The following is a 24214-nucleotide window of genomic DNA, read 5'->3' as shown; positions in this document are numbered from 1 at the left end:
TACATGCTTTCCTTTCCTAATGCAGCTGGGTGAAGCTTAGTCTCAGATCAGATAGAATCTTTCAGATAAATCATTTATGACTAGATGACTTCTTATCCAAAAGTCAAATATGTGATCATTTACAGAGGTCACTGGCTGTATTCTGCTCTGTGTTCCATAATCAGCTGAAATAAACCCCAAAAGTCCCTCCTGAATGTATGCTCACAGGGTCACAGTATAATAAAATACTGCTCAAATTGTGTTTCAGACAAGGAATGCTTTCGCCAAAAGTGCTCTGCTCTCAGGGACAGGACTGTCAATATGCATTGCAGTGCAAATGGCAAGTATAAAGTCCAGCATTTGGAAGGGGAGTGCCCTGCCCACTTAGTGGCAAAAATCCCTGCTGTGACACACATTTAACTATTTGACTTTTACAATGTATATTCTATACTCTTTTTACAGGGTCAAGATGGGACTTACAACGAAGGCACCTTTTTGACACAAAGGAAACATACAAAGAAAATACTGAAAATCTTGGGAACATTTTCTGAACAAATACAAGCTGACACTGTGGTGTACTGAAGAAATGCTATCAGATTCTATGGAAATATCCTCAGAATATCTTACCCTTGATAATGCAGCCTCCACTATAACATCATAACCATATCGTCAAAAAAAAAGTAATAGAAATGCACCTAACTGATCATGAAAATGCAATAAATGTCCTGTATAAAACCTTACAGAAAGGAATGAGGTTTGGCTTTCCTCTGAAGTTCACAACAAGCAGCAGTGGATCAATCAGTACATCCACCTCTGTTCTGGGTAAACTCCCCTGTATGCCTCAGACAATCTGGAAGGAAGTCTTTTATGAAAATATTGGCAAAATAGCTGACTAAATAAGGAAAAAATGCAAAATTGGCAACCTGAAATAAAGACTATTAGATAAACTGAAGTGCAATGACTATTATCAAGCAATTAAGTGGCTACTCCTGTAGCTGTTACTTTGCTTGACTGCTTTGTTGAAAGTGATATCATGGAGTCACCACTCTGCTTTGAATTATAGGTTATTACTGGCTGGGTGGAAGAAATGCTGCCACCAGGACAGGTGCCAGCAAGGCAGGGCTGGGCAATTACCATCACACTGGGCAGTAATGAGTACCTGTCACGCTCTCCCAGAAGCAAAGATACAGCTACTTGACGAAAATGCTTACAGTGTTCTGTACCATTATAAAGGACAGAAGATCATCTCCCATCCCCATGGGACTATCAGCCCCAGGAGCTGCTCAGATGGTGTTTCTCTGCCTTTGGGTGAAGAAGCAGAACAAGAGGAGTCACACACACACAGGCTATGGACTTTGACACAGGGACCTAGAGAGATTAGAGGGCAGTGAAGGCCTCAACTCATCCACCGTGTTGCCAGGTCCCACCTGGAAGGACAATACACTTTTCACCACTGTGGTCCTTGTTTCTTCCAAGATTATACTATAAACATATTTTGTCAGCTCACACCCCAAAAAGTGACACTCTACAGGCTCTAAAGAGCAGAAAAGAATAAGAGGTGGTTCATAACACACCAATTTCCGACTTTTCAAGTTACTGATTTTAGTAGGAGAGCCAAGTGCCATGTGCCCTTTTCACCTGTTCTGTATAGAATCTTTGTACATAATCCTCAGCCTACTCCCGTGTCTCTGCTGTCAGTGTATCCTTGTGTTCTTCACTGTGGGCAAATATTCACACTGTCAGGGCCATTTTCAAAAGTCTTCACATTTTTTATTTAAATTGAGGAAAATAATGTAGAGCTGAAATTGTACCTTGATCATGAAAAAATAAAGACAATAATATCACCAGGGCAACAAGTCACAAGGTTTGCCTGATCAAATACTTAAAATAAAGTGCTCAAAACTCATCTTAGCCTTAAATATCTTTTAAAAATGAGTTTTAAATACTGCTATATTCTAAATAAACTGGAAGAATCAAGGTCAATTGACAGACTGCTATGGAGCCTGAAAGATAGGGTTAAATTTATCACATGTTTTGCTCATGGTGCCTGGATTAATAGCTATCTTCAGAATTATATTGGCTTTAAGCAGTCATGGACAAATATACATTGGCTTAGCTGTTATGACATATCTTTAGTCCTAAGGAAATGATGAATTAGCTAAGTACTCTTTAAGATAAGTGTCATATAGGGGCTAACCAAGATCTCTTCTCTCACTCTTAAACACACTTTACTGATGACATATGTGTGTACATATACTAAAGAAATCCTTGGAGATATTTCAGATGAGAGCTTCAAACAACATCCACCTACATTCCTCCTTGAGCTATGTGGAATATGAGGATCAAATATTACTACAATTATAAACTTCAGCCTAATCTTCTAATCTTCTTGGAGGTAAGGAGTGCTATTCAGGAGCAGGTTTGGCCCCGGGCAATGACACATGATTGTGACCACGTCAGGAGTGGGTGCCAGACTGGTCCATGCCTATAGAAAGTCTGTGGAGCCCTTTCTTCTCCTTCTTTGTAGTTCACGGTTTGCCCCTTTGCTGTCAGTAAAATCTCCTGAGAATGCTTGTTACCTGCAGTTCATGAGTGCGGCACAGCGATCACACCAACACCACAAAAAAACACCAGCAGAAAACGGCATTGAAAAGCCTCCTAAGGTAGGAGTCGTACCTCCTAAGGTCCAAGAGGATGTGTTCAAAGAGCAGAGATCCCAGTGTGATCCCTCACCTCTACAGCTCCTGCTGGGCTGCTCCTCTGGCCCTTTGCGGCTGCACTTTGGGAGCTGAAGCACAGCCCTGAGGCAGAGAGAGCATGCTCTCCTGCATGGAGAGCAGGACTGGCTGTTCCACAGGAGGGATGCGGATGGGCTGTGGAAAAGAGCCTTGTGCTGTCCTTGCCCACTGTCTCCCATGCTGACCCTCTCTGCGGCCGTGGCCTTCCATGTGCCACTTTATTGTGCAGCCTCAGAGGAGGAACCAGGACACCTCGCTGGGCTGCAGTCAGTGTGACAGAAGTCCCTGCCTGGTCATTTCTGGAAAATGAACTCCCTGTGTGCCTTTCTGTGGGTGTATTGGGGAGAGTTATGTTCAGGGCACTCAGAAGAAACGTGTAAGAGCCCTCCAGAGTTTATGGGAGGTGCATTTGGCCTCAGTGAAAGAAGGAACTGGTAGCATTAGGAGAGGGTAAGTACTCTGTTGTTAAGGAGTGGTGGTGGGATTGTTTATTTTTCCTCCCATAAACGTTTTTTTTTAAGGTCCTAATGGAAACAAAGCAAAGTATTATTCCTCTAAAAGCACTATTCTTTAAGTAAACCAGACTCACTACTTGAAACATTCCAATGACATATGGTGGCAGCAGGGGGATGGCCGAGATGTGGACGGGCGAGGTATCACCGAGATAAAGACCCACACACAGAGACAAAGGTACAAGGTATGAGGAGAGGGACACGTGCACCAGAGAGAGGCAGGACAGGAGAGAAAGCAGCACATGCTTCTAGGGATGTAAATTTATCCGTTTGAATAGTTACCTTTAACAACCTTACTATTGCAGAGATCAAATTAAAAAATGTCAGAACCCTCCCACAGTCTCTCTAACTCCAGAGGTCCAGACAGCTTTCCCATGTCCTGTTGCTGCAGGGGAGTCATGTCCTCCTTGAACACCTTCAGACACCTTCACTGCCATCAGCACCTGCACCTCAGCTCACTGAGCTCAGTGTGCCAGAGCCAGGGCAGGGCACAAGCTACTGCCCATGGCACCAGTCTTCCAGAACAGCAGTCGCTGCTGGGGGGCACCAAAACACAGCCTTCCCTGCTCTTGTGAAAGGGCTTTTTTTGACCATCTTCCACCTGGCTCAGCTCACAGCAGTGGACCCCCATGCTACAATAGATGTCCATCCAGTTGGCATTCTAGTTCTATAGCTTTTAGTTACTTCTGCCTTTCCCCCCCCCCTCCCCCCCTTATCTCTCTATTTTGCTCCATGACACAGCACACGTCTTGTACCTGGGCTGTGGTTTCTGCTGTGGCACTGGAGTTTATTAGACCTCAAAAGGAGGAAATGGAAAGAACCCACCTGTTTTGCACATGAAAAATGAGTCCACAGCTGTCTTTCTCCAGCTGATAATGCAGACAAATGGGGGTTGTTTGCTATGCAGTTCATTACTAGTATAGTAAATTTGTATACTTATCATCGATTTAAATGTAAAGTGATATATTTTTTCTACAGGCTTTGCATGTGTGGAGATTGGTGAATTCACCTGAATTTGTTACACTTCATTACCCTGTAAACTTTCCTCTCTTGCCTGCTGCCTCTTATTTGCATCTCACTGCATCTAAGATGTCTTCATCTGGTAAAGATGAATGCTAATCTAGACTCTTATTTCTTCCTCTCTAGTGGTTTATTGCTGTTCCAAATATGCTGGCATCTTTCAACATCATGAATTTTTGATTTGAGAGACAGGAAAGGAACAGGGCAGGGGTACATCCATACATGGACACATATCCATACTTGTTTATTTGTCTTTTAGTCTCTTTACTTGTCAAAGTCTGTTCAGAACTTAGGCAAGCTAGAAAAACAGAATTATTGTCTAAAAAGAGAGTTTCCCATGCTATTTCTTGCCTCTGCTGGATGAGGATTAGGAAAATAACACTTATTGCAAGATTTGGCATAAAATTATCATCTTTGGCATTTCTTTTGTGGTTTAGCCATCTTTTGGATGGTCTGTAGAAAAAAAAAAAACAACAGCATGTTTTGGGAAAGAAATTAGCCTTAGGAAAGTACAATTGTGATTTCAAGGCAGTTACATCTAAATCCTTAAGTGCTTAAAATAAAGTCATTCCTGGAGTAGATGGTCCAGTGGGCAGAGTGCAGGTTACATGTCCTAAATGATATGGCATCTTTGCTCTGTCAAATGGGCATTATGGTATGACCCTCAGCTAAAAAAGCAGGTTCACTGTAATTGCACCAAACCAGCTGCACATGGGCTGTGCCTTCACAATGGTTCAGTGTGAGATGTGTCATAATTCCTACATTATATACTCAAATTCCATAACAAGCTAAAAAGACATACAGGAAAACACCTCCTTTCCTTGAAAGTTCTGTTTCCCAAATGGGTTCTTCGTGATGGAAACCCTGCCACTGGCCAAGGTGGAAAGATGTAAATCACACAGCACCACACGTTCCAATGAACACAGGTGTGCAAGGTTTTGATGCGACCACTCCTTTGTTAAAATGCATTGCCCTGCAGAAAAACTGCAGAAACACATCGAATAGACCAGAAATAATTTACTTCTGCCCTACAGAGAATTGCAAAGCTGTAACAGACCTAAATCTCTAAAATCCTGTGGTGCTGCTTTTTGAGGTTCTGCTGTTTGGGCATTCAATGATATAGTCATACTTCTTAGGACATTACTATGAGAATTTTTTTTTCCAGAAAACCCTTCGATGTTGGCTGTAAAGCCAGACAGACCAACTGTCTGATTACCTTTAGAGCTCCATCACTAGCAAACCTGGAAAACAAAACCTTGGGCAGCACAAATGCCTGTAACATCGTCGATACTTCTCCCTCCTCCCCCCTCTAGCTTCACCCAGCTGTTTTAAATAGTGAGGAGAAATTAAAATTCTTAAAGCCTTGCAGGATGTTTGGATTTCTGCCCTTTATTTCCACTTATATGCGCCATAGCTTGAAAATTTGCCCGTGATTTATAAATTCCCTCTTCAGTTCTCTTTTTAAAAGCAGCAACTAGGAATCCCGGCAAAGAACATGATCTGGAGTTGGCTTCGCCCATTGCCAAGCTGCTGCTCACAGCCCTGCCCGTGTGGATCGTCCCGGGCTTGGCGTTTTCTTGTGCCCGATGACATTATGCAATTACACGATGATAAACATCATTCGGGAATACAAATGCGAGAGGTAAACAGCTCGGGGTTCTTTATTAGTTTATTTCAGGCGATCTTTCTTGTTTTACTGCGCTGCTCCTCCCCCTTTTACAGTTTTCTGCTATTCTTTACTAATTCTAGTGATTTGAGAAATGACCTTTAACCTACGCAGTTTGCAGACTCCTAAAGGGGATAATTGAAATGCCACAGTAAACCAAAGGCAATAAAATATTATTTACTAGGCATAAAACTAAGGTTGGTCTTCTTAAAGAAACGAACAGGCCCCTTATTCCTTCCCCCTCCCTGGACCTCGTGCTACACCTAATTTATAAATTCCTCACCAGGCGTCTCGAGGAATGAACAGCAGCCCGGACAGTGAGGATTCCTAATGGAAAGGCTCTTTGGATTTTAGAGAGTAAAGAAACCTGCCGGGAGCGATGCTGCGGCCTCGGGCCCCGCCGGGGCGCTCAGGTGTCGCAGAGTCCCGGGCTGATCCCCTGCCCACCTGGGCCGAGCGGGCTCCGCGCCGCCCCGACGGGCTCCCGCTCCGCGCCGCCCCGCGCTGCCGCCGCTCGGCTCCCGGCGCCGCGCCCCTCTCGGCGGCCCCTGCAGCGGGACTCCTCCCGGGCGGGGCCCGCAGAGACACGGAGGGGGCGGCCCGGGGGCCGCAGGGCCGAGGGGGGGCCGTGCCCGTCGGGGCCCGGCGGGAGCAGCTGGCCCGTTCGGCCGCCGCTGGTGCCGCAGGAGGCTGCGCTTACCTGACGGGCAGCGCCCCGGCGGGGCGGACGAGCTCTTGGCTCGGGAGCAGGTGGGCAGCGGCGGCGGCTCGGGCCGGCCGGGATGTGCCTTTCCCCCCACCGGCCTCCTGAAGGGATTTGGTTTGCACTGGAATGGCTTTGAAGGAGTGAATGCATTTATTGATAGCGGAGCTGCTCTCGCAGCCTGGGTGGATTTCCCAGGGCTGCTTTGATAATGTGCCCCCTCCCCCGCATCCCCTCGTGGACCCACAGTGCAGATGGATACAGGGGAAATACTGCGGAGTTACGGCGTGGCTGGGGGAACGCTCCCATTTCCTGTGCTTGGGTGCACACGGGACGGGAGAGGTGCAATAAAAACACGAGGGCTGCAGAGCGGGGAAAGGGCGGGGAGGTGCAGAGGGTCCGCGAAGCCCCTCTGCCCTGCAGCTCTCACTGGATCTTACTTGATTTAACCCAAATAGGTTTATCAGCAGCTTGCAAAATTTACAGCGGCAAAAGCCGCTGCAGAAGGAAGAACATGAGCCGTCGAGCTTGGCCGGTCCCCTCTTTATCAGGAGGCACACGAGCATGCGACAAGCAGGACTTGTCACCGAGCCGCCCAGCAGGAATGCCGGGGCAGGCCCTCGGCACGGCCATGTGCACCGCACATTGTGTGCACATGTGTACGAGGGGGAGCGCCGCTGGGCCGGCCCGGCAGAGCCTGTGTGTGTGTGTATATGGGTGTGCATGGGTATGCATGTGTGTATGCATGTGTGTATATGGGTGCACGTGTGTACATGGGTATGCGTGGGTGTACATGTGTCTATATGGGTGTACATGGACGTGTATGGGTGTGTAAATGGTATACATGTGTATATGAGTATATATGGGTGTACACGTACATGGATGTACATGGATGTGTATGGGTGTACATGGGTGTGTACAGAGGTGTGTACAGGGGTTTGGATGGGTGTACATGGGTATATATGGGTGTACACGTGTGTGCATGGGTATATATATGTGCGTACATGTGCCCCCATCCCGGCCCAGCACGAGCAGCCGGCGGTGCTGGAGGGGCCGTGCACCCCCGCACGCACCCCGCCGGCCGGGATGGGCGCACGGGGCACTGCTCTGCAGGAAGAGTTTGCCCTCACGGGGCCTCACGCCGAGCTTGATCAGCGACAACGGCCCGGTGATGCGGGACTCGGAGCGGCAGACAGGACGCGGGCCGGGGACCGCGGGCGCTCGCCGCCCGCCCCGGGGCTGCGCGGGGTCCCGGTCGCTGCCGTACAGCTTTAAAATCCAGCCCCGTCTGCAATAGGCCGGCCCCGGGCGCATGCGCTGCCGAGAAAGTTTTCCAGCTGCCGTTGGCTCTCTTAACTTTTTTTTTTCTTTTCCTTTTTTTTTTTTTTTTTTTTTTTTTTTCGCAGTTTTAAGCAGCGGGGTGAAGAGGAGCGAGGGAGAGACGCGGGGGGAGCGGGGCCGGCTGCAGCGGGCGGGGGCAGAGCCCCGCGGAGGAAGGGTCGGCTGCCGCGACGCCGCCTGCCCCGGCTTGCTCTCCCGGCTCTTCTCCCGCGTATCCCGCTCCCCGGCGCTGGGCGCCTCTGGCACCGATGGATTGGGGGAGCCGCAGCTCCTGAAGCCCGGACTGCTCCCCTCCCCCTGCCCCTGCTCGCTTTGCAGGATCAGTCGCCCTGTAAGACAGACACACGCGTGTAGAGCCCCCCTCCCCCCTTCCCGCTTCTGCAGAAACTTCTTTTTCTGTTTGGGCTTTTTCTTCTCAGTGTAAAATGGAGGGAGCCGGCCCCGGGATGGCTCTGCAGCGGCGGACCCCCGGCTCTGCACCGCCCAGCCTTTAAGCAAGTGAAGGGGGGCGGGCAGGGGGGAGCCCTGCACCCGCTCGGCTCCATCGTGCCCCTCTCGCGGGCCGGTCCGCGCCGAGCTGCGGAGGGGGCGGTCGGCGGCCCGAGCGCCGGCGGAGCCGGGTGGGAGCGCGGGGAGCCCCGCGGCGGCACCACCTGGGCTGGTGGGACGGATCGTCGCCCGCGGCGCTTTCGCTGCCGCTTGTGAAGATTTTTATTTGCTTCCGCACAATCACGCCCACGGGCGCTGTGTGCGTGTGTTGGGTTGGCTTTTTTTTTTTTTTTTTTTTGGCTTTTTTTTTTTGGCTTTTTTTTTTTTGGCTTTTTTTTTTTTTTTTTTTTTACCTCCTTCTTCTTCTGCTGGTGGAAAGCCCTAATTACTGCGATTGCTGATGGACCTTGGAAAGAAGGCTGCACTGGTGCCCCGCTCCGCAGTCGGACACGCTCGGTTTGCGCCGGACAGGGCGGCCGCTCGCTTGCCGCCCCCCACCAGCTCCGCGGGCCCCTGCGCTCCCCCGGCCGCGGTTCGGGAAGATACCGCCCGGCTCCTGCGAGCCAGGATTTTACTTTCGTCTCGCCGTTTCTCCTTCTGCTCCGCTTGGATTACTTGGCTGCTCCCGCTCGGTGATCCCGCGCGATGGAGGTGAGTCCGCGCCGGGCGCGGGGGCTCCGCGCCGCAGGGGCCGCGGGCGCGCAGGGTGGGCTGCGCTCGGCGGGGTGCAGGGCCCGGGCGCGGGGCGGCCTCTCCTCCCCTCCTCGGCTACCGCCAGGCGCTCCCACCTCTCCGCTCTCACCCACCGCGGAGAGCACTGAACCCCTCTTGGGAAAAACTCTTGTCTTTTCTGGTTTTCCTTCTCTTTTTAAATTTCCCCCCGAAGGGAGGCTGCCCGCCGCAGGGACACTTGCTGGGCTCGCTCTGCCCGCTGCGTCCCGGTGCATCTTCTGGCAGCGGCTCCTAAAGCGAGTTTAAAGACATCTTTCCAAACTTCCCAAACTTTCCCGAGGAGGATCGCTATGGAGGAGCCCAACGTCGGCGCTAATGGTGGCCTGTACCTTTAAGGAGAACTGGCTGGGGGCCAGCGGAGGACCCGGAGTCACCCCCCCCCCCCCCCTTAATTTTATTCTCCGTTTCTGGAGATTATCACTCTGCATCTGCAGCGGGTCTCTCCTGGGTCAGCGCGGAGGAGCGCGGCTCCTCGGGGTCCCCTTGGCGCTGCGAGGACTCCATGTTGGAAAGGCTGTTGGCTTTTTGTTGTTTGTTTGTTTTTAATTGTCAATTGTATGGTAAATGGGCTGCGCTCGGAGGGTCACGGGGAGTTCAGCGGGGCTGAGGAGCGAGGCTGTCCCCGGGCGCCGAGGGAAGGACACGATGTGCCTTCACCCCCGGGAAAACAACCCCTCTGCGCCTCCGGTGGGAAGAGCTGGGCCGGTACGCGACCAGTGCCTTTCCCTGCAAACGTGAGCCGTGGTCTCGCTCCTCCAAATGGCTGTGAAGGCGCAGCGGGGAGCAGGGGGCGGCCGGGGGGTCCCCGCGGAGCCGCTGCGCCTCCCGCGGTTTACAGCCCCCCGGAGCAGGGCTCTGGATGCCGCCTGCACGCTGGTAGTGCTCCTAGAAAACCAGATGCCTTCGCAGGCTTTCCAGACACCCCGTGTAAAACAGGATCAGAGGCGATCCCGCGGTGCAGGATCTGTAAAAGCCTCTCTTTTCATCTCGGCAAGGAGCGCGGGCTCCGCATGGGGTGCGTTAAATACCAAAACCCAATCTCCGCGGCCCTACAAAGTTGAACACGGTGCCTCAGACTCCCGATCTCCAGTGCTCCGTGCTGCTGGGCTGTCTGCCTTTTTTTTTTTTTTCCTTTTTTTTTACTGTTAGCTTTTTTTTTTTTTTTTTGTGTGTGTGTGTGTGTGTGTGTGTGTGTGTGTATGTGTTGTTTCTGGTGGCACCTTGTCGGCTGCTGCGTGCAGAAGGGCCGGGCCCGCCCGCGGCCCCGTCGCAGGTGCTCGGCGCGGTGTCCGCAGCCGAGGCGGGCCGCCGCGGCAGCGGGGCCGGGGCGCGGAGGTGCCGTCGGAAGGGCAGAGCCGCCGAGCGAGGCCGCCCCCTGTTGGGAGCGGGCCGCCACCGCTCCCCGGGGCGCCGCCACCGGGCCGGGGCTCCGGCGCAGCGACGGCCGAGCTCGGGGGGCACCCGGGCCCTTGCAGCGGGGCAGCGGCCCTTTGGCCCTGCCGGCCGCGTCTTGCAGCGGGGGCAGCGCCCCGCTCCCGGCGCTGTCCCGCCCGCCCGCCCGCCCCGCCGGGCTGCTCGGCGTGCCCGGGCTGACTGCTGGGCCGGGCGGCTGCACAGCTGTCGGCATCCCGCATGGCCACCGGTGTCTCCGACCTCCTTAGGGCTCGGCAGTTTCATGGCGCTTCTTTGTTACTGCCATTATTTCAAGAAGTAACAGACGAAGAAAGCCCAGCACGTTGTGCGCTGTTGGGTGTCGCGGCTTGCCCTGCGCACACCTCCCTTCTCCTCGTCCCTCGCTCGATACGCCCTCGGCGTTCGCACCTTTGCCGGGACCGAGCCCCTGTGGGGCGGGCGGGCTCTTCCTGCTGCAGGAGACCGGCCCGCATTTACCGGCCTCCAGCAGCGGGGACTTAGGGGGGCTCATCTCCCCCGGGCAGGGGATGTTTAACCCGCACGGCGCGGGGAGGCTTCGCCCCCGGGCTGCAGCCCCGGAGCAGTGTCGAGGAGCGGCGCATGGAGGTCCCCACGGTGCGGCAGCCTCCCCGCGTGTGCCCGGGCAGGTTCCGTGTCCGGCCCCGCTGCCAGCGCTCCACTCCTCCTGGCCCTTCGCAAACAGAAATAAATTAGAATTAAGAACACCTTCAATTCAGCGTTAAGGGCCTTTGGAGAATCAATAGGGAATAGGGAGCCCCCAAGTGTCGAAATGTCTTTTTTCTTCTTCTTCTTTTTTTTTTTTTTTTTTCCTTCTTCTTTAGGGTTTTTTTTTTTTTTCTTTTTTTTTTCTCCTTCCGAGGGGAGGGGAAATAACCCGCTGGAATTGGCTCTGGGGAGCGAGTTGAGAGAGTCCCGTGTGAGGACCAGACGGTGATCGCGGGACTTGTTGGGGGAAGCGTTTGACTTCCAAGACGGCAGCCCTGTTGTTGCAGGGTCCGGGTCGGGACGCGGAGCTGCTCCGTGTCGCTCTTGGTACCTTCCCGGGCCCGTACCGACTCCGGGGCTGCCGTCGGGGCAGTCACCGCGGTGCCAGCGCGGAGGTCGGGGCTGCCTCGGCGATCGCGGAGTGCGGGAGCCTCGAGGCTGCGCCGAGATGTTTTAGGGGACGACGGGGAAGGGCGAGGACCGGCCGCATCATCCCCGGGCGGGAGCCCTCGGGCCGGCGCGGAACCGACCCCTCGAGGCACCGGCCCCCCTTCCCTCTCGGGCTCGCTTTGCAAAGCTGAAGCCGCCTTTAGCCCGCCGTGAGCCTCTCGTGTCCCCGGCGCGGGCAGCGATGGGGTAATGCCCGGCCCGGGGCCCGCGGGTTGCTGTAGCCCCGGGGAAGCGGGGATGGGTCCCGTGTCCGGAGCAGCTGTTGAGCCCGGTCCCGCCCCGCCCCGTCCCGTCCCGTCCCGCGGCGGGCGGGGTGCGGGAGCGGCGGGGCCGGGGCAGAGGGACGGGCGGGCGCCCCGGGAAGGCGGTGTCCGTGGGGCGGTGGGGGCTGCGGGGGTGGGTTCTGCCCGGTGGAGCGGGAGCTGCGACGTGCCTGTGTCTGGCACCAGAGCCTCGGCGGGGAGAAGGGCCGGCGAGTCAGAGTCAAGTTAAAAGGGGCCCGGAGACTTCCGTTGTTTAAACTTGAATGCTCGAAAATGGTCTGAGAAGCAATAAACAATCTGATCCTTTTTCTCCCCCCTCTAGAAATCCAGTGCAGTATTAATCCACGGAGGTGCTGTGGGGACAGTTGGCAGTACAATGGCTTCTCAGTACCTCGTAGTGGCTCTGGCCGTTTTCTCCTCTTTCACCCAGGTTGTAATAGAAGCCAGCTCTTGGTGGTAAGCATCTCGTATCGACTTGGTTTTGAAAGGGGGTGTCAAGATTTGCTTGCTTCAATGTCTCTGTGCTTCTTCTGTACTTTGTTTCTGCGGGAGTGCGGCAGGAGCGAGGCAGCAGGGGAGAAGTGTGCTGGTTGGAATGTGTTGTGTAGGAAAGGGAACGGGTCTGTCGAATAAGGGTAAATGTGCAACATCTCGTCTTGTAAAATACAGTTTTAAGAATGCTGTCTGGTAGATTCTCTATGAATTTTATCATCTTTAAATTGCTATAATTGTTTGTCTTTTGAAAGAGACGTTGCAACTCCCTTACGTTAAGACGTTTTGCATGTACAAGAGAAAATGCTGATTTGCAAAGATAAAGTTTCTGTTTGAAGTTTTCTGTAACTGAAATGTCTACAAATGTACTTCATTACAAAGGAGTACATTTTAATTCCTGCTTTAGCAAATTATCTGTATGGTGTACGATGTTGAGAGTTCTTGAAATAGGTGTTTCTCTGCTTTTTCCAGTGATGCCTTTTGGATTAATAGCCACTTTTTAATTGACATATATCATGTGAAGAGCACTTTAAGAATTACGAAAACAAAGTTGATTTTGTTTAGAATGAGTATACTTGCCTGTGTGTTTCTGTGTTGTCAATTTGGAAGAAGCTAGAAGTAGTCTGTAGCGAGTTTTTGACTTCTGGCTTGCTAAAGGTTTTCCTATTTGTTTATAGTAGATCAGATTGAAAACCCGAGACTTAAATATAAAGTATGTGTTAAGACAAATTGGGATTTGGAGAGCTTTTTTCATTTTTGCTTTATTTATTTTCCTGGTCTTGCAATTGTTTGGAGCTTCTGTTATTTTTACTGTGTCAATTTAAGCTGGTAGAAGACTGCCTAGATGCAAGCCTTCCAAGTCTGTGTCGTGCTTCAGTCTCTAATGTATAGTGATAAATATCAACAGGGGTGGAAACTAGTAACTTCTGTCCTGTTCTTAAAACAAAAGTTTCATATTTAAGTGTCTGGGGTTTTTCTTCATGTTTTAGCAGAAACAGAAGTTGTATATTCATCTATAAGATACAATTCTGTCTGGATTTTTTTGTTTTACTTTACTTTATTTTATTTTGAAGTCTTCTGTTTATTAATGCAAATCTTTCTTTGTGCAGGTCTTTAGGGATGAACCCCATGAACCCCATGAACCCTGTTCAGATGTCAGAGGTGTACATTATAGGAGCCCAGCCACTATGTAGCCAGCTAGCAGGGCTTTCCCAAGGACAGAAGAAACTCTGCCAATTGTATCAGGACCATATGCAGTTCATTGGAGAGGGTGCAAAGACGGGCATTAAGGAGTGCCAGTATCAATTCAGACATAGAAGATGGAATTGCAGCACTGTGGACAACAACTCTGTTTTTGGCAGAGTCATGCAGATAGGTAGGAAGCAACATCTTTATGATTAAACTCTTGTCTAAGGATATGTATGGCACACACTGTTCTGCACTTGAATCTCTTGCCAGGTTCTTACTGAGTACTGTATACAATCAAGTGTTTCTAAAAGTTGGCAAAGGAGTTGGATTATTTTTAGCTGGAGGTGATTTCCCACCACTGTCCAGCCATATGTGTTGGAAAACAAAGTAGGAATATATATTTGCATATGGGAATAGGGGAGAAAGGAAAATGAGGCCCTGAAATCTCTTTCTTAGAAAACCTGAGACAAAATGAAGGCAACCTACAAGAATTAAAACCAGCAGCGTCTTGTAAAATTAAAGATATCCATGTCTAGTTCCAAAGTTAGCAGCTGGATAATAAATCGCTCTTGGTCCAGAGGTTAACTGAAAATTGCTGCTCCGTCGATTAGTGTTTATAGGCAATTCCTCCTTGCTTATTTCCAGATACAGTAATTTTTTTTCTCTTTTTAAGGAAAACAGATTTATTTTTAAATTTCTGTAAGAGGGTGATTTTCATGAGATGAGTTCTATCATGGTAAAATGTGTGATTGTCCTTGTAACTGACATTTCATGGAATCACATTGCTGGTAAGAGACATATTCTTGTTTAACATCACAACTTGGTGGACACTCAACCCTTCCCCTCTCAGATCCTCTTTGAAATGGCCTTCTCCAGTGTTCATGTGCTGCCGGCCTTTCCTGGCATTTAAGGACCACATAGTATTTTAAAGTCCTTGTCAAAATTTTAACCAGTGCTGTTGAACGGGGTCCACAGTGCCACCTTCTTCTGACTTTCTCAAGTCAGATTGCTGATTTTGTGTGATCAACTGAAAAACGCCTATTTTTCTGGGTGACACTTGTGATCTTTCAAGTAGTGAGTGCTACACTGGCAAACGCAGCGCTGCTTTTTAGTTGGAGTTGTAAAGTAAAGCTTTTAAGGCAGTGTTTTTCTGTCCTGCTTTAGAAAAAGAAAAAATTTTAAAATTGGTCTCAATCTAGGTTTGTCTGTAAATGGGCTGACTCCACTTAAAGTTGAAGGAATACATCAAGTCACATTTGGTCTCAGTTTCTGTTAAAAGAAATTTGTATGTGGAGATTGTCAGACAAATAGAAAAAAATCTATTGCATAAAAGTACTGAATTGGAACATTTGATTTCAGATAAACAACCCTCCTTAGGCTTTTTAAAGCACATTATTAAGTCTGGATAGAGGGGTTTTTTTTACCTTACCCAAGCAAAAGTCTAAAAACATGAAAGAAAGCTTCTTTTGTACACCTCTCTGTTCTAGTAATCTAACAAATGTCAGAAAATTAATCTGTTTAAAATTTAGGCCTTCATCCTTCAGGCCTTATTTATTATTCAAGCAAGTGAAAATCAGCTCAGAGGGACTGTTGGTGTGAAGGAGTGTACAGGATGGGGCCTGTGATTTGTTGGTGTCTGTCTGGAGTCGATGTTTCTGCCCTCCCAAAGTATGACAGATCTGTTTAAAGGTGGTTCCTTTCAAGTTAAATAACTTTGCCACACCCATTTGCTGGATATGACTGTATTAGCTGATGTCTACACAGCAATTCATCATGTAATTAAGCCACTTATTCTAATTGCAGATGGAAGCAAGGTTAATAGCCATATTCAGGAGTTAGAGCATGAAGAGTGTATTCACTGAGAGCAAGGAAGGAGGTGTAACAGCTGTATTTCACATTGACCCTCAGTAACGGCCAGTTGGTGTTCCTCTGCGTGGAAGGGAAAGTGGACATTTTCAGAGCCTTATTCCATTGACTTCAGCCTGCCATGCCCTGTGTGATGGGCTGTCAGACACCTCTTGCTCCCAGCAGTGCAGGAGGGGCAGGCTCTGAGTGCACATTGTTTGGGAGATTTTGCCATGTGCCCTTGGTTGCGCCCCAGAGAGTTCCCAGGCACGGCACTGCCCGCCGGCACAGCCACGGCCCCGTGTGTCAATGGACAGTCTTTCTTCCAGGATTTACCCTGCAGTTAGCTAAAGCTGTACAAATAAACCTGCCGCTGGGTTTGGAAACTTGCTCTGTGGCTTATTGAACTGTAAAATTTTAGGGCCTGTGTTGTGCGCTGCTCTCCTTGGGTGCTGGTTCCCAGGTCGGACCGCGGTGCTCACTGCCATCTCTTGGCTTTGTGGCCAGCCCTGTGCAGGCTGCACGTGGGCTTTGCACAAACAGCTAAGTGCTAACAGGAAACAAAATCACTGAATCCTCCCCCTACAGCTCTGTGTGGTTGGGGTCCAGTTTATTCTGCCTTCAGCCTGGTGTTGAATGCTTTTAAAATGCAAGACAAAGAACATTTTGTATCTTATGTTCAGGTATAAAAAAAAAAAGGTTCTGTTCTTGCAGACTTCTTCAGATCAAGTGTAACGCTCAGGGCCTTGCTCTGTGGGTGGCTTCCTACAGTGTGTGTATATTGAACAGTTCCATTTCTATGTTTTATATATATGGGAGAGAGGGGACTCAAACGTGTTTGGAATGTGTGTTTGCTTGCCATGGCTACAATAGAGAGAAATCCTGGACTGTGGGAAAAGACAGATATGTTTGACAGTGAAGGAAAGCACAGTTGTGCCTAAAGACTGAAAAAAAAAAAAAGAAAAAAAAAAGAAAACTCAGAGTAACTCATCCGTGTGGAAACATCACTCTTAATGTGTTTCTGGGGTCGATGACTTGAGGCAGTGTTGGCTTGAAGTGTACTTCAGCAGCTGATGCTATTTTACAATTTGCCTAAATGCTCAAGGAGGGAACTTGCAGGGCAACTCTCCTTCCTGTACCCAAGCCTTTCCTTCTCCTTCTCTCAAAGAGTAAGTTCTTCAAAATTTGTTTCAGGGTAATAATTAAAACTAGTAAAAAATAGTCAGCTTTATGAGTTTAAATCCTGCAATAAGCGCAGAGTTAACCATGTGAAAGCATGAGCTAACTAAACATGAAAAGGAACAAAAATGGAACGGAAGAGGCAAGTCCTGTGGTCCAAAGCAGACCACGTTTCTTTCCTCCCAATATAGTGGAAATTTTGCTTAAGGAATTAATCCAAAAATGTGTGTTACAGAGCAAACGGGAACATTAAAATCTGTATGAGGTTCCCCCTGCTATAGTTTGCAGTAGATGCAAGGCCTAAGTCACCACAGAAAGCCAATGTTTTTTTAACTGAAAATGCTACTCCTGTAACCCTTTATACCCACAGTTCATGTAGATACTTCCAAGAGCAGGTGGCTGTTGAGTGCAGGCCATTGTAAGGTAGCAAAGGTTTAAGGTGCTTCTGATCTTCCTGAAGTCTCATCTTTCCTAATATGAAATTTCTGATTTTTCCCATTTAAACCCAGCATGTAGTGCTAAAATTAATCCCGTGGATGACAGCTGTTGTATTAACAATGCTGCTCTGATCATGGTGTCATCTTGATGTTAAATATGAGCCAGACTTCAAATTATTTATGTTTCAGAAGTGCTTGAAAGCTCCTATTAGATTTGACTTGTTATGATACTTCTTGTACAAAGTGATTTTGCCTAAAAGTGTTGCTGTCTAAATATACATGACTTGCCCAAAACATGGCCTCTTTAAGTCCAAATTTTTCCAAAAGGCCCATGATGTTCCCTAAGTCAAATCACGTAAAATCAAGATTAAATGCTGGCTTGATCTATTGATTAGACTGAAGATTAGGTATAAAACTTAAATAATATAAACAGAAAAAAAATATTTAGTCTATTCTTAGATGAAGAATATTCTGAGGATCTTTCTTGGAAAAGACCCGTTGGGATGCTGTCTCTTAAGGAGAAAAATAAACTTCAAGTGTTGTTCTCTGGTGCAAGTTTTGTGTTTGTTTATCTGCAAGTTTGCTTGTTGTACTCAGAACTTGTGGCACCCTTGGAAAAGGGATTGGGGAAGTCAGACACTTACTGAGGTGGGATCAGATACTGTCACATAGGATGGTATGTGGCCATGTCTTGCATTAAGGGTATCGTAACTTTTTCTTAACGAAAGTTGGAAACTTGAGGTTTTCCATTTCCATTTAAGGGCACCAGATGCAGGAGAAAACCTCCAAGGCCACCTTGTGCCAAGGGTTTTTTCTTCCCTGTAATTTGTAAAAATGATTGTCCATGGGCTCCCTTGCCATATTCGCAGGAGCTGGAGTGGTGGATAATAACCAGCACAGGTTGTTGTTAGTTTTAAATAGTCTCCTCCAGAAGTGTCTGGCTAATGTGTAGGGTGGAAAGTTGTGTGTTATTCTGCTGCGTTTCTTTTGATACCAGGAGACTTTGTAAAACGCTTGAACTTTAAATAAATTGGAAGAAGTGGGTGAAGTGCATCAATCACGTTTGAGAAGTAGTAATTTAAGAACCAGACTTTTAAAAGTTGTATTTAACATCTCTTTCTTCGGAAGGAAAGGGAGCTTGTTGCCTTTCCCTCCCCTCACATGCAGGCATGGCTGCTTTGGCCCCTCTGGCCTTGTGGCCCTGACCCACCTCCACTCTGCCCTCTCATCCCGGCGTTCACCAGCAGGGATGAGAAGCTATTTCTGCACTTGACAAACCGTGTGTGCTCAGATGGCTTGGGTTGCCTTGGTTCTTTCAGAGTGAGGATGTTTTGGGCAGCGTGGTTTAGGGTTACTCTACCTTCCACTGTGCGAGTGAACTTGGTGGCTCTGGAGACCCTTTGTCCTCCTGGCCCGTCAGCGTGCCGGGAGCGGTGACTGTCCCCTAACCCCGCTTGTGTCTCCGTGCAGGCAGCCGGGAGACGGCATTCACGTACGCGGTGAGCGCAGCCGGTGTGGTCAACGCCATGAGCCGCGCCTGTCGGGAGGGCGAGCTGTCCTCCTGCGGCTGCAGCCGCGCCGCGCGGCCCAAGGACCTGCCCCGGGACTGGCTGTGGGGTGGCTGCGGGGACAACATCGAGTACGGATATCGCTTTGCCAAGGAGTTCGTGGATGCCCGGGAGCGCGAGCGGGTCTACCAGCGAGGCTCCTACGAGAGCGCCCGCATCATGATGAACCTGCACAACAACGAGGCCGGCAGAAGAGTGAGTGTCTGCACAACAGCGTGTCCTTCCACACTCCTCCTCATCCCTTCTTTCTGGGATAAATGTGGCTCAGCAGGGCACAGAGCAGCCACCGTGGCTGGTCTTTGTTTTGATGCACAAAACAAGAAAACGGCAAATACAGGGTGTGGGTGGGTGGAGAGTGCGTGAGCTGGTGTTGCTCTTGGTTGTCTGACAGTCCTGTTGCTTTCTTCATGGGGGAGGCTGGGACCAAAGGCGTTGTGTTTCCCTCTGTATTGTTTCATGAAAAGTGCCCCGCTCGCTGTGGATTCTCTGTAGAGCAGAATTTTATTAGTTGGTATTTCCAATCGGGACAGTGTGTGTTGGAAGGAAGAGGGGTGTGCTGAGCTTCCCAGGCTGGAATTGTGCCACAGGATTGTTCTGACTTTTTTTTCTTTGCCTGGTTTAAGAGCATGTGAAAAGTTTCTCTATGCTATTAGAAAATATGGTCTTCTGTGGTTGAACATGTCTTCATGGTTTCTTTAATCTCAAAAATGCTTTAAATGAATGGGTGTAAACTTTTTTTTGATAGTCTGAATATGAAGAGCCAAAATCATTATTTTCCTAGAGCTCGAAGTGCCAGCAATAGTCAGCTGAGACTTTACACTTGTGTTCGAAGGTGAAGAAGGATGAAAGATAATTGAAAATTAATAGTATTTAAATGTAAGAGGAGGGTGTCTGAAAGCAATGGATAGGCCAATTACTATTAGCAAGAAGAAAAATGACACTTTCACAGTTGCTTATGGAGACTCAAGGAGTTTTTGCCTTCCTCAGCCTCATCTTTGCAGTGCCATTTGGCAGCGTTAAGACTCTGTAAGTGCTGGGTGGAAGCTGTCTACGGCATCATCTAATGTGTCAGACACCAGGATTTTTGGGGCAGTGTCAACACTGACTCTTATTTTATTTGTACAGGGCAAATGACTGAGGTTTTCCTGCCAAAGCTTTGTAAAGAGGATATTGCAATGTAGCTCTGACTCCCACCCATAGGTGTTTGGGGGTTTCTTCTTGGATGAAGTCTCTCTTCCAGAGCAGTATTTGGGATAGGAGGAGGATGCTGAGCCAAGAGTAGACAATCAGCTGCAGCTGGGCCAGGAGCAAGAGGAATCTTAACTCTTTCCCTAATTGCAGCCTCAAGCAGAGATCAATAGGCAGAGTAACTCAGATAGAAAACAAGGGGATGTTTTACATTTCTCAGTGAAACAGCAAAATCCTTTGCTGGCGTGAGAGCGAATTCCTAAAATTTGAGTGCAGCCTGAGTGATGCTGCTGTCTGGGCCACGTGTGCTGTTGTGGCTGTCGCTGTTGCGGGGAAAGGCTGGTGGGACTCTCCGCTCCTCCTCCTCCTCCTGGGTCTTCTGGGTGCTGGGGGGTGTGTGGGTGTGTCAGCTGACTCGTCTTTCCACTGTACTGGAGAAGAGGAGGGGATGCTAAGGTGAATACTGTGGAGGGGCCAGTGGGAATACGACAGAGAGCAGGAGATGCGGGGTATAAATGCTCTCACAGCCGTGCTGGTCTCTCATCATGGTTTTTGTTTCTCTCCCTGACTCCTGCAGACGGTGTACAACCTGGCTGATGTGGCCTGTAAGTGCCACGGCGTCTCCGGCTCCTGCAGCCTGAAGACCTGCTGGCTGCAGCTGGCCGATTTCCGCAAGGTGGGCGATGCCTTGAAGGAGAAATACGACAGCGCCGCCGCCATGAAGCTCAACAGCCGGGGGAAGCTGGTGCAGGTGAACAGCCGCTTCAACGCCCCCACCATCCACGACCTGGTGTACATCGACCCCAGCCCCGACTACTGCGTGCGCAACGAGAGCACCGGCTCCCTGGGCACCCAGGGCCGCCTCTGCAATAAGACCTCGGAGGGCATGGACGGCTGTGAACTCATGTGCTGCGGCCGGGGCTACGACCAGTTCAAGACGGTGCAGCGAGAGCGCTGCCACTGCAAGTTCCACTGGTGCTGCTACGTGAAATGCAAGTTGTGCACAGAGATCGTGGACCAGTTTGTGTGCAAATAGGGGCACGGACGAGGTGGGAGGAACTGCGGCCGCCTGCCAGCAAGGGGTGGAGGCCCCTCTCCCTTTCTGCAGGACTATCTCCACTTTATTTATAGAGTCCAACGAGTTTTTGTCTTCTTTTAAGGAAAAAAAAAAAAAAAGAAAATAAAAAGGGCAGGGAAGGAAAAAAAAGAAAGAAAAAAGAAAAATATAAAGGTTGCAAAGACAAGTGCCTGGAAACCCTCTCTGCGTCCATCCCAGAACTGTGTGAGGCTTATATTTTTGGCAATAATGGGGGAGAATTTGAGAATATTTATTTTACAAAGTTAAAAAAGAAATTGACTTTTCTTACAAACAATAGAGTAGTTTGAGGGGAAAATCCGACATATCCTAATTTAGATCCATGGAACATAATACATGTGCAGTAGGCAGAGCAACCATATAATGTGCTTGGGATGTTAGAGCAATCCTTATGGATGTGAGGAACACACAACCTGTCCATGACTTTTAGGTTCAGACATTAGAAGTTCCTAGAATAGGGTGTATAAAGCTGTTCAGTGCATGTAGGGCTCTGTAAATAAGGGGTATGTTCATCACAAGATGTGGTGTTGGTTGCCCACCAAGGGTCACCGGAGGGCAAAGAGCAAAGGATCAGAAAGGCTTCAACTGCGCTATCCCTGAGTCACCGGGCTGGTTCCAGAAGCAAGCAAGACAGGAAAAAAAAAAAAAAAACCACAGAAAAAAATCTGCCTTGGTGAATAATAGAGATATTCTTCAAGGCAGAGCTTGGCCTCATCAGCTAATTGTGACATTCTAGTGTCTCATGTGCCAGAGCAGCACTTCCCTGCTGCCGGGTGTGGAGCAGCCCGGAGCAGGCTGCTCGGAGCAATGGAGCTGGGCAATGCTTACAAACAGCTTTGGTTTCCCAGCCTGGAAAGCCCACGGAAAGGAGTGTTCCCCAAATTTGAAAATGCCTTAAAATGGTGTAATAGTTGGCTGTCTTTCAAAACACAGCTTGACAAATAACTCCTCTAATTTTATGTGAGAAAATAAATCATTAGATATCCACTCTTGGAATGATTGATTTTTATTTTTTTTTCGCAGATTTTGGGAACGTTTTCACTCAAGGAGACAATAGTTTCATATTTTAATAACATTAACTGACTATTATAGTTCAATGAAACGTTGCAGCAATACCAAATTTATCATCCTATGTCTTTAATACACATGCTTTAGATAATATATTGCAGATATACACTACAACTGTTCAGACTATACTCGAGCAGTTACATATATATGGGAGAACTGTGGTCTCTGGTGTCTGATACTTCAAAGCTTTTTGTACATATATATTTTAATGACTTAGAAAATAATAAAACATCTAAATTAAAGGGGCAGTTCATCCCTTATTTTCTTTTTCAGATCTCTTCAGGTGTTTAGATTGATTCTAAGCTTTTGATGGGTTTTTATTTTTAATTATTATTTTTTTAAAGACTTTTAGCATTCAGAAGTTTTAAGGATGATCACAAAGAAGTAAGCCTCTTCCCAATTTCAGGACTTCCTTGGGTGGTTGGTAGAGGCAGCACCCTGCACTTGAATGGATACCAGTCTGGAGATTGCTTCTATTCCACTCTCACATTAAGGGCATTATTGATTTTTGCTGAAAGGAGACACCTCCCAACTCCAAAATGTGCTGCATTCGGCCCTTGCTTTTCAGTTTTTGAACAGAGAATTGTTATTTGTCAAACAGTATGTGTTCCCCCATGCTGTGTACTTACACAGGATTTCATCTTTGGTTCAGATGCCACTTTCCAACTCAGTCCCATCCTACAAGTTAAAGAAAATGGTTTTGCAGATACCACGTGAGGAAAACCTTTCACTTTAGCCTAGTTGTACTAAAGCCTTGACTTCTCACAAGCCTTTAAGCTGTATCATTAAATTCATCTTGATCATTTATCAGCTTCCTAATGGCGCTTTATTGCTCTTAATTTATTGTACAAGGACATATTTACCCCTCATCTTCAGATGTTTGCAAAGAATATCTTTAAAGTAAGAGAAATAAATAAAGCACTAATTCATTGAATATGTCACTTTGGTTTTTATTGTACAAAAACCATTGTCTTTTTTTTTTTTTCATTTGCTGAATCACCTCATGTTCCTTTTTAGTGACTTCTGTCTGAGCAGAATTGAATCTCATGATCCTAGCTATTAAAACCCTATTTAATGTAAAATACTTTACGTGTCATTCAGATATGTAAATCTTCTATGTCCTTTCCTCTGTTCTGTACATTTAATGTACATATTTCTGTCTTGTGTGATTTGTATATTTCACTGGTTAAAAAAAAGAAAGGATTATGCCATAATTGAAGATAGACTATAAAAATAAAACTTTGGTTGTATATTGGGAAGTGGTTTTAATTATCTTTCAGAGGAGGGTTTGTTCAGACAATGAGCAGAGTTGATTTTTAAATTTACTTCATGGTAAAACAGGGAAGTGTTTGTTGGCCAAACATACAGAGTACATTTTGAAGTTTTATTTCAATATTAAGAAGACTTACAACTACTTCTTAAGTAGAAGGGGGAAAAACCCAAACCCAAAAGCACACCAAAAAACCGCTCAGAAACCCCTGTGACTCTGAGCTAGGAAGCATTTTGGAGATGGCTAACTACTAAATTGCCAGTCGATGGGGTCCTGGGTTGTTACTTGTGTGCTTATGGCTTCCAGGGCTGCCTTCAGGGATTGTGGGGCAGCTGCCTTCAGTAATGCCAGTGAGGGCAGCGGGATCCTGGTGTGAGCGAAGGTTTCCGGCAGGAGAAGCCCTGGGCGCTGGGTTTGTGTGCTCCGGCTGTGTGGGGGGCAGTTCCCCCGCATCGCTCCCACCGCACTGGGTGGAGCTGCCAGGTGGAAGCTCACCGGAAACTGAGGACAAATGAAGGGAAGAATCCTTAACAAAAACCAAGAGGGCAAAGTGCAATGAAGGATGGATGAGGTATTCGTATTAAAGAGGTAAAGCAGAAAACAAAAATTAGTCTGAACACCAAGCTTTCTGTTTTGAGATTGGGTTGTCTTTGAACTGATTTCTTAAGTTGTGATTTTTTTTTTTTTTTTTTTGCTATAGGTAACTTGATGAATTCATGGCCTTTCTTTACCTCTCTTCTCTTCCTTTTTTTTTTTTTTTTTTTTCCTCAAGGATAACCTCCTAACATATCGAAACTCCTTCTGGCTGCCAAGAACGTATTATCCCACAAACCAGTAGACCAACATCATGT

The 24214-nt window shown here is 48.2% G+C and overlaps 1 protein-coding gene across 3 annotated transcripts; it reads left to right on the top strand.

Moving 5' to 3' along the window:
• Nucleotides 1-8745: 8745 nt before the first annotated feature.
• WNT5A (Wnt family member 5A) lies at nt 8746-23293 on the top strand. 3 transcript variants are annotated; one of them, XM_066195248.1, is made up of 5 exons: nt 8746-9099; nt 12355-12488; nt 13634-13899; nt 18644-18936; nt 20507-23293. In XM_066195248.1, exons 1-5 carry the CDS (start codon nt 9094-9096, stop codon nt 20963-20965), a joined length of 1158 nt encoding a protein of 385 aa, XP_066051345.1. In that variant the 5' UTR covers nt 8746-9093; the 3' UTR covers nt 20966-23293. The 3 variants fall into 3 exon arrangements, with proteins under 3 accessions (XP_066051345.1, XP_066051344.1, XP_066051343.1); XM_066195247.1 differs by lacking the exon at nt 8746-9099 and adding an exon at nt 9763-9885; XM_066195246.1 differs by lacking the exon at nt 8746-9099 and adding an exon at nt 9899-9914.
• Nucleotides 23294-24214: the final 921 nt, after the last annotated feature.

Source organism: Chamaea fasciata, unplaced genomic scaffold (assembly GCF_029207755.1).
Source record: "Chamaea fasciata isolate MVZ Bird 193981 ecotype frontalis unplaced genomic scaffold, bChaFas1.0.hap1 SCAF_13, whole genome shotgun sequence".
NCBI classification, from domain to species: domain Eukaryota; kingdom Metazoa; phylum Chordata; class Aves; order Passeriformes; family Sylviidae; genus Chamaea; species Chamaea fasciata.
Note: the sequence above shows the minus strand (reverse complement) of the source record. Positions and strands in the feature narration are given on the sequence as shown.